The sequence below is a fragment of the Panthera leo genome, chromosome A1 (assembly GCF_018350215.1).
Source record: "Panthera leo isolate Ple1 chromosome A1, P.leo_Ple1_pat1.1, whole genome shotgun sequence".
NCBI classification, from domain to species: domain Eukaryota; kingdom Metazoa; phylum Chordata; class Mammalia; order Carnivora; family Felidae; genus Panthera; species Panthera leo.
Genome location: NC_056679.1, coordinates 6787405 through 6799410, shown reverse-complemented (window position 1 = coordinate 6799410; position 12006 = coordinate 6787405). Strand labels below are relative to the sequence as shown.

General features: G+C 45.5%; 1 protein-coding gene across 2 annotated transcripts in view; it reads left to right on the top strand.

Moving 5' to 3' along the window:
- Positions 1-215: 215 nt before the first annotated feature.
- USP12 (ubiquitin specific peptidase 12) overlaps positions 216-12006 on the top strand; it is a 102232-nt gene continuing 90441 nt past the window's right edge. For both annotated transcript variants that reach the window (XM_042938161.1, XM_042937917.1), the window contains exon 1: positions 216-640. In XM_042938161.1, the coding sequence (XP_042794095.1) occupies positions 593-640 (48 nt within the window). In that variant the 5' untranslated portion in view covers positions 216-592. The remainder of the gene's footprint in view (positions 641-12006) is intronic.

The window sequence follows — 12006 nt, the reverse complement described above, 5'->3', positions numbered from 1 at the left end:
GCGGGGCCGCGCGCGGTGGTCGGAGCGCGCGGCGGGAGGGCGGGGCCGCGCGGGGCGGTCGGAGCGCGCGGCGGGAGGGCGGGGCCGCGCGCGGCGGGAGGGCGGGGCCGCGCGCGGCGGGAGGGCGGGGCCGCGCGGGGCGGTCGGAGCGCGCGGCGGGAGGGCGGGGCCGCGCGGAGCGGTCGGAGCGCGCGGCGGGAGGGCGGGGCGCAGCGGGAGGGCGGGGCGCGCCGCTGGGCCGCGCAGCTGTCGGGCTGGCAGGGCATTAGGGCCGCGGCGGAGCAGGCTCCCCAGCGCGCAGGGCGGGGTGTACGGCGGGCGGCTTCGCGGGCAGGCGCGGGCCCCGAGGCAGCGGCTGCGCCCTGCGCCGGGGAGGAGCCGGGGGCGGGCGGGCGGGGACTGGGGCCCGAGGCGGGGAGTGCCGGAGCGCCGGCGGCGACGACGGCAGCGGCGGCAGAGCAGGCTCGGTGCGTGGGTCCTCGGCGGCTGGGGGTCCGCCCGCGGGCTGCGGTGCGAGCGGGCGGCCCGGCTCCTCTCCTCCCCCGCCCGCCGCCGCCGCCGCTGTGATTGGGTGGAAGATGGCGTTGGGCGGATGGAAATCCTAATGACAGTCTCCAAATTCGCCTCCATCTGTACCATGGTAGGTGCGGCGGGAGGGCGGCGGGGGCGGCCCGGGACCCCCGCGGGCGGGCGGGCGGCCGGCCGGCCGGCCGGCCGCGGCCCTTGTCTCCCGCCCCTCGCCCGGGCCGCGGGCCCGCGGGGCCTAGCGCGGGGGCCGGGGGCCCGCGGCCCGGGCGGGGGCGGTTGGACGGCGGCGGGCGGGGAGCGCGGGGGCTCAGCTGCCCCCCGGGAAGCGGGGAGGCGCCCGGCGAGCCGGGGCGGCGCGAGGGTGGCCGGCGCGGGGGCGACCGTGCCGGACGTGGCGGGGCGCGGGCACCGGTCGTCAGCGCCCCCGGGCTCAACTGCTCAAGTCTTCCCGCGGCGCCGGGGCGGAGCGGCGAGGCGCACCCCGGGCTGTGGGCGCGCGGCCCCCGGCCGGGGTCGGAGGTGGAAGGACGCCTCTCCGTTTCCGTCGGGCGGCGCGCGGAGCGGGGAGGTGGCCCCGGGCGGGGGTGGGGGGGTCCGCGGGGCGGGAAGGCAGGGTCTCATTCCTGCCGGGAGAGGACGGAAGTCAAGTGCAGATTTCCTCCCCGCGCCTCTGGCGAGGCCGAGGCCCCCACCCGGTGCTTCAGGGGAAGGGGGTGTGTGTGAAGGTGGAAACTTTAAATAAGTGCTGTTGAAAATTTTCCTATTTTCTGCCCTTGCTGAGCAACGAGCTCTCCGTTTTCCAGCCATGTGTCCAGGTGGCAGTCTCGTCTTTGCGAATCCACGTTAATCTAGAAAACAGCTTAAGCTCTCCCGTCGATTGTTTACTTTAATAACACCAGACACATCTGTGTGTGGCTGGAAGTATTTCTGTACGGGCTCGTTGTTGGGGTTTCGTTGGGGGCTTTGAAATAGACTTTAAGGGACAAGTGCTAATGCCTGTTGCAAAGTCCCGAATGCATTAAAGCAAAACGTGGGGGCGTTTGAATCTTGTTTTTGTGATTGGCCAGAAAGGCCACAGTTTTCCACGCGATGGGGCAAATTCGTTCCATTAGCTGCACATGAGCCACCATCTAGGGATCATAATTGGGAGCCCTCACGGAAAGAAAGTTAACTCTTTGCAACGTGGGCCTAGTGATGGTGTTATTAAAGACTCCTGAAATCTTTCCTTCTGTTTTGTGTCTTGCGGGCCCTTTTTGTGCACCTGATCGCATACAGGAGCTCCCCAAGCAAGCTTCGGCTTAAGAGTAGTACATTGTATATGCCTTTCTTTAAGGAGCGGCGAATCAGATTGGAAAGAGGCTTCAGAAGCAGAATCTATACTGCGCGCTGGGAAACAGCACAAAAAATGGCTGAAGTCAGGTGGGATTAAAATCGCACAGCATTAAATCATTGAAGAGTGAACCGTTGAAGAATCCATTTCCCCAAATGGATGTTTGTTCTTTCTCATAAATACACAGTTTAGGAAAGCAGTGATGTTAAAGGGACTAGATTAAAACGATTCCCCAGGATCTTTTGGATTCATTATTGTTAGGTGTGCCAATTATCTTGTTTCAGAAGGAATGTGATAATTAAGTCTTTGAAAGTGATAATCTTGCCAGATTGCTGAGCTATACAGATTGTCTGGTCATAGTTCACTGTCAGAGTCTCTTGCTTCAGGAGCGATGTGTTTCCTTTTTACTGACCATTTGTTCACTCAAGTATATCAGATACATGCTTAGCGCCTGCTAAGTGCCAAGACTGGCTTGAGTGCTGGGGGGGAACAGTCGTGATCAGGGCGGTCCCTGCTTTTCATAGTGTATATATTCTAGTTGAGGGACACAAACAATATTCAGGTTAACATAACAATAAATATATATGCTTTAATTAGATTAGGAGAATGAGGAAGAGGTTTGCCAAGTCAAACACTAAGTCATGCCATCTGACCCGAAGAATGTTAGACTCTTAAGCTCTTTCTAGGGCTTTCACTCAAGTGCATTTAAACATGTATTTGTGCGTCTTACTGGTGAGTAGGGAAATATCAGTGCCTGGTCAAATAAGATTGTTCCAAAAACTAGTGTTAGAATTGGATGTGTCTGTCTTCATATTTGAATAAATGCTGATGCACTCCCAAAATAACTCTAAATATCTCAAAGTAATCTGTAATCTTTAAAAAAATTTTTTTTTTCTTAATGTTTATTTGTTTTTGAGAGAGAGAGAGAGAGAGAGAGAGAGAGAGACAGAGCATGAGCAGGGAAGGGGCAGACCGAGAGGGAGACACAGAATCCGAAGCAGGCTCCAGACTCCATGCTGTCAGCAGAGAGCCCAACGTGGGGCTTGAACTCACGAACTGTGAAACCGTGACCCGAGCCAAAGTCGGACGCTCAGATGACTGAGCCGCTCAAGCACCCCACAGTAATCTGTAATCTCTTGAGGGAAGACTGCAACCCATCTTCTGAGAGTTACAAAATTGACAGTCAAGAAAAGCAAAGATATTTACCTTTATGCCTTTGTAGGTGCTGTTTTGCTAAGCTTCGAACACTCTCCTTTCACCTCTTGTCTGGTGAGGGCATACCTGTCTCTCAAGCTGGTAGCCTTATCCTAATCTAATCCTGCCCCTGTCCCTCCTCGCCCTCTCTCCCCCTCGTATAATTTCACAGAATTTTTGTAATCTCCGTGGCATTAATCCTACTGTACTGAAAATTTTTCTGTTGTCTCTTTATTAGACTGTGAAGGCCTTGAGGGGAAGGACTCTAATTTATTTCTGCAGTTTGGTGTAGGGCTAACTTTTGCATACAATAGAACAGCTTCCCAGAGCCCTGCATTTCTCCTACCCATGTCTGGCGGAAGTGAGTTTGGTTGGCATGGATGAGGTTGGGGGTGTGTATGGAGTGTTAGACGGAAGACGAGTTGGACCGAAGGAGAATGATGCTTACTACTCAGAGAATCAGCATCTTTGGCGATATTTATGATGAGTTGGAATTTTGTTCTAGAAAATAAAGTTTACCTAATTTTTTCATTTGTCGACGTAAGGTCTCTGGGCAAATTGGCAATACCTTCCTTGGATTAAGTAGCTGTTAAAAACAAATCTTTTCGATATGTCTTACCCTGGATCACCATCGTTCTGCTAACATGTGAAAATCAGTTTTTCTTAAGTTAGTGTTATAGCCTGGCTTAAATGAGTGATTACGTTTAGATTGCAGTGAATAATAAATTTGCAAACATATCTCTGGAAATACCTCATGCTATTATTTGTCCATGAAATAATATATTTTCAGAGTGCCTGGCTGGCTCAGTTGGTGAAGCCTTTGGCTCTTGATTTCGGCTCAAGTCGTGATCTCACGGTGTGTGGGTTCAAATCCCACTCTGGGTTCTGTGCCGACAGTGGGGAGCCTGCTTGGGTGGGATTCTCTCTCTCCCTCTCTCTTGCCTCTTCCCTCTTCCCCGTTTGCATGTGTGTGATCTCTCTCTCTCTCTCTCTCTCTCTTTTTCTCAAGACTTCAAAAAAAAAAAAAAAATAGTATACGTTTATTTTGCCGGCTTCAGATTTCACAGAGTAGCTACCTAATAGCATGTATGTGATAATTGTGAAATGATGGGAAAAGTGACTGGATACATGTAAAGGGTTGAAAATTGAGGTGGAAGTTGGTAGAGCAGTTTTGGGTGGCCTAGGACAGGACTAGGAAGTTATAGTATGGGTCCTGGCCGTTACACGGAGGCAGGTGCTCTTAGCACAGTAGTGGGGACTCTCTCATACATATTAGCGTCAGCTGACCATTATTGTTTCCTGTTTGGGTTGTAGAAGTCAAGGCTGGGAAGCGATTGTTGGGGAGGGGCACTGGATAAAGGAGAAGTTGTTGCCGGTAGATGGGGGTGGGGGGGTGACGCCGGCCTGGCTGCTTGCTCACTCCCAGTCACGGGTCAGGGAGTAGGGAGAGCCCTTACAGTGTGGTGTCCATGAGGCCAAGGCCACAGGTTAGCTCTTGTTGGCTCTGACAGGTTTACTTCTTAAAAGCCAGTCCCTAGGACGGCACCCGACGCATGGTAACCTTTAAACTACTTCTTGAAAGAAAGGCACGGGCGAGGCTGGCTATTTGTCTTTTCTTATGGTTTGGAGTCTCATCGAGGTCACTCAGTAAGACTTAAGATGTAGGGACGGTCAGTGCAGCTTATCATCACTCCAGAAGGAAAGGAAAGGAAGGAAAACTTCTCACACCCTGTGACATGTTGATTGCCGCCCCTCGCCGCCCCCCCCCCCCCCCCGTGTGTGTGTGTGTGTGTGTGTGTGTGTGTGTGTGTGTCAGAGAGAGAGAGAGAGAGAGAGAGAGAGAGAGAGAGTGAGAGTGTCTTCATGTACTCACAGTATTGTATTAAATAATAAAATTCTTTGTTTTTTCTCAGGAAATAGGGTGGATGTAAATCTTTTATTAAAATAATTTTTACTAATATTTTATTAGTAGACAATAGTGTTTCTATGGAACACTCAAAGTGGGTTGCCGTTGTTTTACTAATTTTTGCTGTTTTTATTGTAACTTAATTTTAGAGAGAAAAATTTCAAAAATAAGGAGGTTTTGTTTTTTCTTTTTTTATCACGTAAATGGTTACATACTGGTAAGGAATGCTTGAGCATGTGTTTGAGGAGGCTTAGTGGACAAAACGTTTAGAATAAGTATTATAAAAGTTTTATTTAAGCCTGCTAGTCTTCTGATTTTGGCTAAGATATATTTTTGTTATTAAAAATTATTCATTCTCCTTACAGAAGATTTGGAAAATATTCTGTAAAAAAGAGTTTGAAAACTCTTAAGCAAAAAGAAAATAACTTCCTTTACCTGCCAGAGCATATTTTGTCATTTTTAAAAGAACTTAATGGAGCTCACACCCTAGATAAAATTTTACATTTCAGTTTTCCCCATGACTGATTGTCTTGCCAGGTTTTACGTTTGTACAGTGGCAGGGGAAGCACGGAGAGTTTAATATTTAAAATGATAATATGGCGAGATTGTTAACTCAGTAAGGTATGGTGATAGGCCACTAGGTTGTTGACCGGTTATTTATTGATCATTAGAGGATAAAGTTATATAGTCAGTAGAAATAGAATTTTATAAGCGATGGTGGGTTTATTCTAATCTTGGGTACTTATTATCACAAGCAGAGGTAAGACCATTGGGATTTGGAACTTCTAATATGCTTTAAAAGTGTAGTTTTAAATACCGCATTCGAGTGCGTGGAATGTGTAGAAAGACTGTCTTTTGTATCATGTAGTTTTGCTTACCTTCGTCCTCTGGCTAATCTTTTTATACTGGATCTCAGAGCAGGTTAATGATTTACCCTACCGTGACCCATGTGGTCAGTTTCAGCCAGACTGGATCACAGCGTGGCTTCTTGTCTTACTCGCTTCCAGGCCTTTGACGGGCGCCCAGAGATGAAGTGCACCTCCGTTGTGTTATGTGCACGTGTCTTTCTTCCTGGCTTTGAAGTCCTGTTTCTTCTAGCTCTCCTGAAACTTTTACAGTCTCAGGAAAGATTATTTAAGATTATTATTTGTTTACTTAGTAGCATTAATTCCTTTCCAGAAACCTTCGTTTTTCAGCTTTAGGTAGTCTAATCTACAGGCTAAATCAGATTTTCTTTTAGTAGCTTGATTCCAGAAATTTAATCTAGTGTTTTGTTGTGTATCCTAAAGTATGGCGTATTAAAACAGTTGGACCAGAAGGTAAATTCTAGTCCACATTTTTTTTTTTTTTTTTTTGAGAGAGACAGAACGTGAGCGGGGGAGGGGCAGAGAGAGAGAGGGAGACCCAGGATCCGAGGCAGGTTCCAGGCTCCGAGCTGTCCCAGCGGGGCTCAAACTCAGGAACTGTGAGATCACAACCTGAGCCAAAGTCGGGCGCTTAACTGACTGAGCCACCCAGGCGCCCCTCTCGTCCACATTTTGACATTTAGATCTGTATATATGGGAAAGTCTCTCTTAAAAGTTCCAGTTGAATTTTCTCATTTGTAAAATAAGGGGATTAGACTAGACACTTTAATAAATATTTCTCATGTTTCCTTTTTGATCTAAAACTCAATACTCTGATCTTTGAGAGTTTATAAATTATTGATGCTATCGTTTTGGAAGCTTTAATCGTATTTTATGTACTAATTTTTTCTTTTTACTTTTTGACTACCTTCCTCCCCCCACACCTTCCACTGCAACCTACCAGTCTGTTCTCTTTATGTCTGTGAGGTGTATGAGGTGGGGTTTTTTTTGTTTTTGTTTTTTTGTTTGTTTTTAAGATTCCACATATGAGAGTTCATACGGTATTTGTCTTTCTTTGTCTGACTTAACATAATGCCCTCGGATCGATCCATGGTGTAACATGTGGCAAGATTTCATTCTTTTTTATGGCCGAGTAATATTCCACCGTATGCATATACCATAATTTCTTTTATTCATGCATCCGTCAGTGGATACTTAGGTTCCTTCTATGTCTTGGCCCTTGGAAATAGGGCTGCCTGTATCTTTTTGAGTCAGTGCTTTCCTTTTCTTCAGATAAATACCCAGAAGTGGAATTGCAGGGTCATGGGGTAGTTCTGTTTTTAATTTTTTTGAGGAACTTCCATTCTGCTTGCCATAGTGGTCGTACCATTTTATGTTCCACATCCGCAGTGCACAAAGGTTTCCTTTTCTTCATGTTCTCACCAACACTTACTTCTTGTGTTTTCGATACATTCTAACAGGTATGAGGTTTTGTATCTCGTCATGGTTTTGATTTGCATTTCTTTGAGGATTAACAATGAGCATCTTCTCATAGACCTGTTGGCCATCTATATGTCTTTTGAAAAAAGTCTGTTCAGATCTTCTGCCCATTTTAAAAATCAGATTTTTTTTTTTTTTTTTTTTTGCTATTGAATGAGCAATAATAATAATCTATGAATGAGTTCTTTCTATATATATCTTGGATATTAGTCCCTTATCAGATACATGATTTGCAAATACTTCTCCCATTTAGTAGGTTGCTTCTAATCCTGTTTTAGATAATATAAGGAGCGTGGAATTAGATACAGTTAAATATGAGTTATGCCTAGGTTCCCAGTTTTGTTCGTGGAAAGTGACAGTCCAAAGTAAATGCATGTTTCTTCCTTGAAAAGCATGTAGTAGAAGTTAGTGATATTGCCATTTTATTCATTAGCAGGCTATTCTATGTAACTGTTTACTCAGGTTTGAAGTTTTCTTCTTTTCTGATATCATTCAAAAGAATTTTGAATTATTGCCCTTGATGGAGGTTCCACATTTGTTTACTTCGTTGTGTGACCTTGGACAAGTTACTTCTGCATGCGATGGTTTCCTTATCTGTATAATAGGGATAAAATGAGCCTGGGTGGCTCAGTAGTTTGAGCGTCCGACTCTTGACCTGGTCCGGCTCTTGATCTTGGCCCACGTCCTGATCCCAGGGTCATGGGATGGAGCCCCACCCTGGGCTCCATGCTGACTGTGAAGCCTGATTGGGACTCTCTCTTTCTCTGTTCCTCTCCTGCTCTCCCTTGCTCGCTCTCTCTCAAATTAAAAAAAAAAAAGAAGAAGACAAAATTCTATCTGGCTCATGGTAATCACTTATGTAATGGCGGTGGAGGTTCTTGTTATTCTACCCTTCTAAAGTGATTTGCTCCCCTGGGCATGGAAAGGATCCTGGGGCACTACTGATTAATGTTCGTGGCCTCAACAAATGTTAGTAAGCAGAATTGAAATTTCTTTTATGCAGTGCGGTTCCTGAAGTTCATTTTCATCACAAGAAATAGCTTAGTGGTAGTATATTACACTGTGAAAGCACAGATTTATGTTGAGGTGGATCAGAGTCTGATATTACAAACCAAGAATGTAGATTGTCGTTCTCTGTTTTGAATAGTTCGTAGAAAGATTTTATTCCTTTTGTCTGGGAATAAAAACGGTCTAATTTGTGACATTCTCAACCATGTTTTAGAAGTTTAGGGAAGTTGGGAATACCACCTTTCGATGAGAAATCTTACCTTATTCTTTATACTAGAGAGAAAAAGCACACCAACTCTTTGCCACTGTGAGAACGGGCTGTGTGCATTAAAGTCAGCTTCAGGCCTTATTTCCTTTCATACCTTCCTATTGTTCATGCCTCTTTCCGCTCCTGGAACCACGTCTCTTGCTGGCCTGCAGTGTAGTTACCCAGCCTACTTTCGTATCTTATCTAAAACTTCTCTCCCCGCCTCACGGCTGGAACAGGATTATTTAATATGTGTAAAGTACTTTAAGGATTGTAAGAGAAAGGTAAATGCTAGACCTTGTGAAGAGTTACGTATGGGTTGCTGGACTGAAAACTTGAAACCGGACACACGGTGTTGTTGAAAATCCCTAAAACTAAAGTTTGATCGTTTAAAGCCCCACGCTTAGGCTTTGTGTTAAAGAGGGAGGTGAGGGGAGACCATTTAAGTATACTTTGCTTTGGAAAAAGCAAAGTTATTAAGTCTTTGCTTTCGCAGACGCGCTCCATCCAGAAGAACGTTGTGATGACGTCAAGTACAAGATATTTAACAGAGGACCTGATTGCAGCTCTTCATGATTTCATGATCCTAGATGTTCTCTGGCTTAGGCTTTTCTGTTGCTTCTCTGTGAGAAAGACCATTAGCTGTTTTTTAAAAAATGGTGTAGTGGCTACAGAGTGTAGACGTTTGCCGGTAATCCCGTTTGTAGTAATCCACATGTCTAAGGCTGCGTGCCAGTAAAAATTTATGTCCAACTTAAACCGAGAAGTGATGTTTATTTCAGTGATGGCTCACAGATGTTCTTCTCGAAATGCTTTAGGTGTGGGAACCATCCATGCATTTCAGGCTTGTGAATGCTGGTTTAAATCACAGCATCTTTTAGCCGAGTTAGAGTACCGTTGCCTTTGATTTTCTTTTGGTGTTTTAGTGACCCAATAAGTCTTCTGCCTGATGGTAAGTGTTCTCCATGGGAGGATGGGGACTATTCGGGGGAATAACGGGCACTGTTATTAAGCTGATAGTGACGTGCTTTTTTTGTTTGTTCTTTGGGTTTTTTGGGGGTGTGTGTAGAGAGTGCCTTTTCTTCAGTAAGTACTTTCAGGAAATCTGAATGGAGAACTACACGATTATCAGGGTGTGTGTGGGTACTGAGAATACAGAGATGACCATGATAAGCCCTGGCCTCACAGAGCTTCCCCTGGAGTGTGTCCTGACTGGTTTATAGATGTGCTGAGAAAGTAATCCTCGTGGCCACTGGGCAGCCAGGAGCCATCCGGATTGACCAGAGATCCTTGACCAGTCACATCCCGGTGAGAACAGCCTTCTCTGTATATTTTTGTGGGCTCTACGGTTACTGTTGTCTGTGTATACCACGATGAGAAAAAGGTTGGGAAGGAGGGGAGACACAAAAGACGAGTGTAAGGAGATGGTTTTTGCATAAGTAATGATACACACACGTGAAAGAGAAAGTGGTCCACTCTGGGAGAGAGAAGAGGAATTCAGGGGAAAAGCTTCACAGAAGAGATTTGAATTTTGTGAAATGAAGTCATGTATTGCATGGGCAAGAAAGGGGGGATTCCAGATGCAAGCGAAGGTATGCAGTCATGGGACAGATGATGTGCTGCTTTTAGAATCTGTAGCTGGTCTGCACGGAAGGAGTCCTTGGAGGCTGGAGAGGAGGAAGGGGCAGACCACGAAATACCAAGAGAGTTTACCAACAACTATTGCCTCTCTTTAGGTATCATTAAAATGTGTATTTAGCCCGAGAAAATGTAAGTTCAGAGGAAAGTTGTAGGGATCATGAAACAATGGAATTGATAAAAATGTGTCAGTATATTTAATTACATTGATTATTAAAAGTTCCTTTTTTGGGGCGCCCGGGTGGCTCAGTCGGTTGAGTGTCCGACTTCGGCTCAGGTCACGATCTCACGGTCTGTGAGTTCGAGCCCCGCGTCGGGCTCTGGGCTGATGGCCCAGAGCCTGGAGCCTGCTTCCGATTCTGTGTCTCCCTCTCTCTCTGCTCCTCCTCCGTTCATGCTCTATGTCTCAAAAATAAATAAACGTTAAAAAAAAATTAAAAAAAAAATAAAAGTTCCTTTTTTTTTTTTTTTTTTTAAAGATGACAGTAACAAGATGGGGTAGAAAAGTATTCAGTGGGTAGTTAACCCCCCCCCCCCCCCCCCCCCGGGCCCACAAGCCCCAGTATTAGAAAATTTAAAGTTACGTATGCATATTGAAACTCAAGGATAGATAAATACGAGTCCACACAAGAAACAAATTTTCTTGCTTCCAAACCAGCAGAAATGTAAACCATCACTCAAACTCTGAGGGCAGGAAGATGGGAAAAACAAGAAGGGGGGAAAAAGTGATAAACAGAAGACAAAAATGAAGTGGAATAAGCCCTACTGCATTCATTACATTAAATCTAAATAGATTACATTTTTCTGTATTATGGTGAAGGGACTATGAAATTGGATAAAAGCCAAAATATTGCTAAACAAGAAACCTGCCTAAAACAAAAAGACGACATATCTAACAATGCAACACTGCTGCCATACCTAAGAAAACCAAACCTATGTATAGACTGGTCTTTGAGATATTTCAGGATCATTTCAAAGTTATTTAGGGCTTTTTTGTTGTTGTTAGCTTCATACTTTCTCTGGCTGTCGTCTTGAAGATCCACTTGGGGTTAGGAAGGCTCAGGTAATAGTAACCCCGTTTTCACAGGTTGGAGACCTAGGCTTCAGGTCGCCACCACAGCAACTAGGGATGGGGTCCAGAGTTCTCGACTTCCAAGCCTGTGATGATGTCCACAAGCCAGTATGTTGAAGCTTTCATGGTTGGGACAAAATTGTTTCTCCTTCTTTTTTAAACAAGAATTTGGGAATTTTTGTCTCTAACTTCTAAGCTGTGTGTGTGTGTGTGTGTGTGTGTGTGTATGTGTGTAGGTTTGAGTCCCGCTTCATTAATTATTGGTACTTGGATTTCAGCTACGAAATGGAATAGTAATTCCCATTAGACCCCATGAGTGGATGCATGTGAAATGAGATGATTCATGTGGAAGGCCTTTGTGCTGTGAAGCTAAAATCATTACATGACCATTATTGATAGGACTTCTTGTCCTCATAAGGAGAGGACGCGAGTGCCGTGAACTGTGCGAGTTAAGACGGGGCTCACAAGTTCGCTTTGACAGTGTAGTCACGTCAAAGTTTGCAAGTGAGTATTTTACGGATCCTGGTCTTAGGATGCGCAAGTGATTGATGAAGCAAAGTTTTAGGTTATTTATTTATTTGTTTTTTAGTCTAATGGCTCGTAAATTTATGGTTAAGAGAGGGTTTTGTTTTTTGTTTGATAAGGTATTTGTGGGTTTGGCTCTCTTACTAACATATAATTGTTTACTGAATTGTGCTGTGAGGGAGCAGTTAACTTCTTTTTTTTTTTTTTTTTACT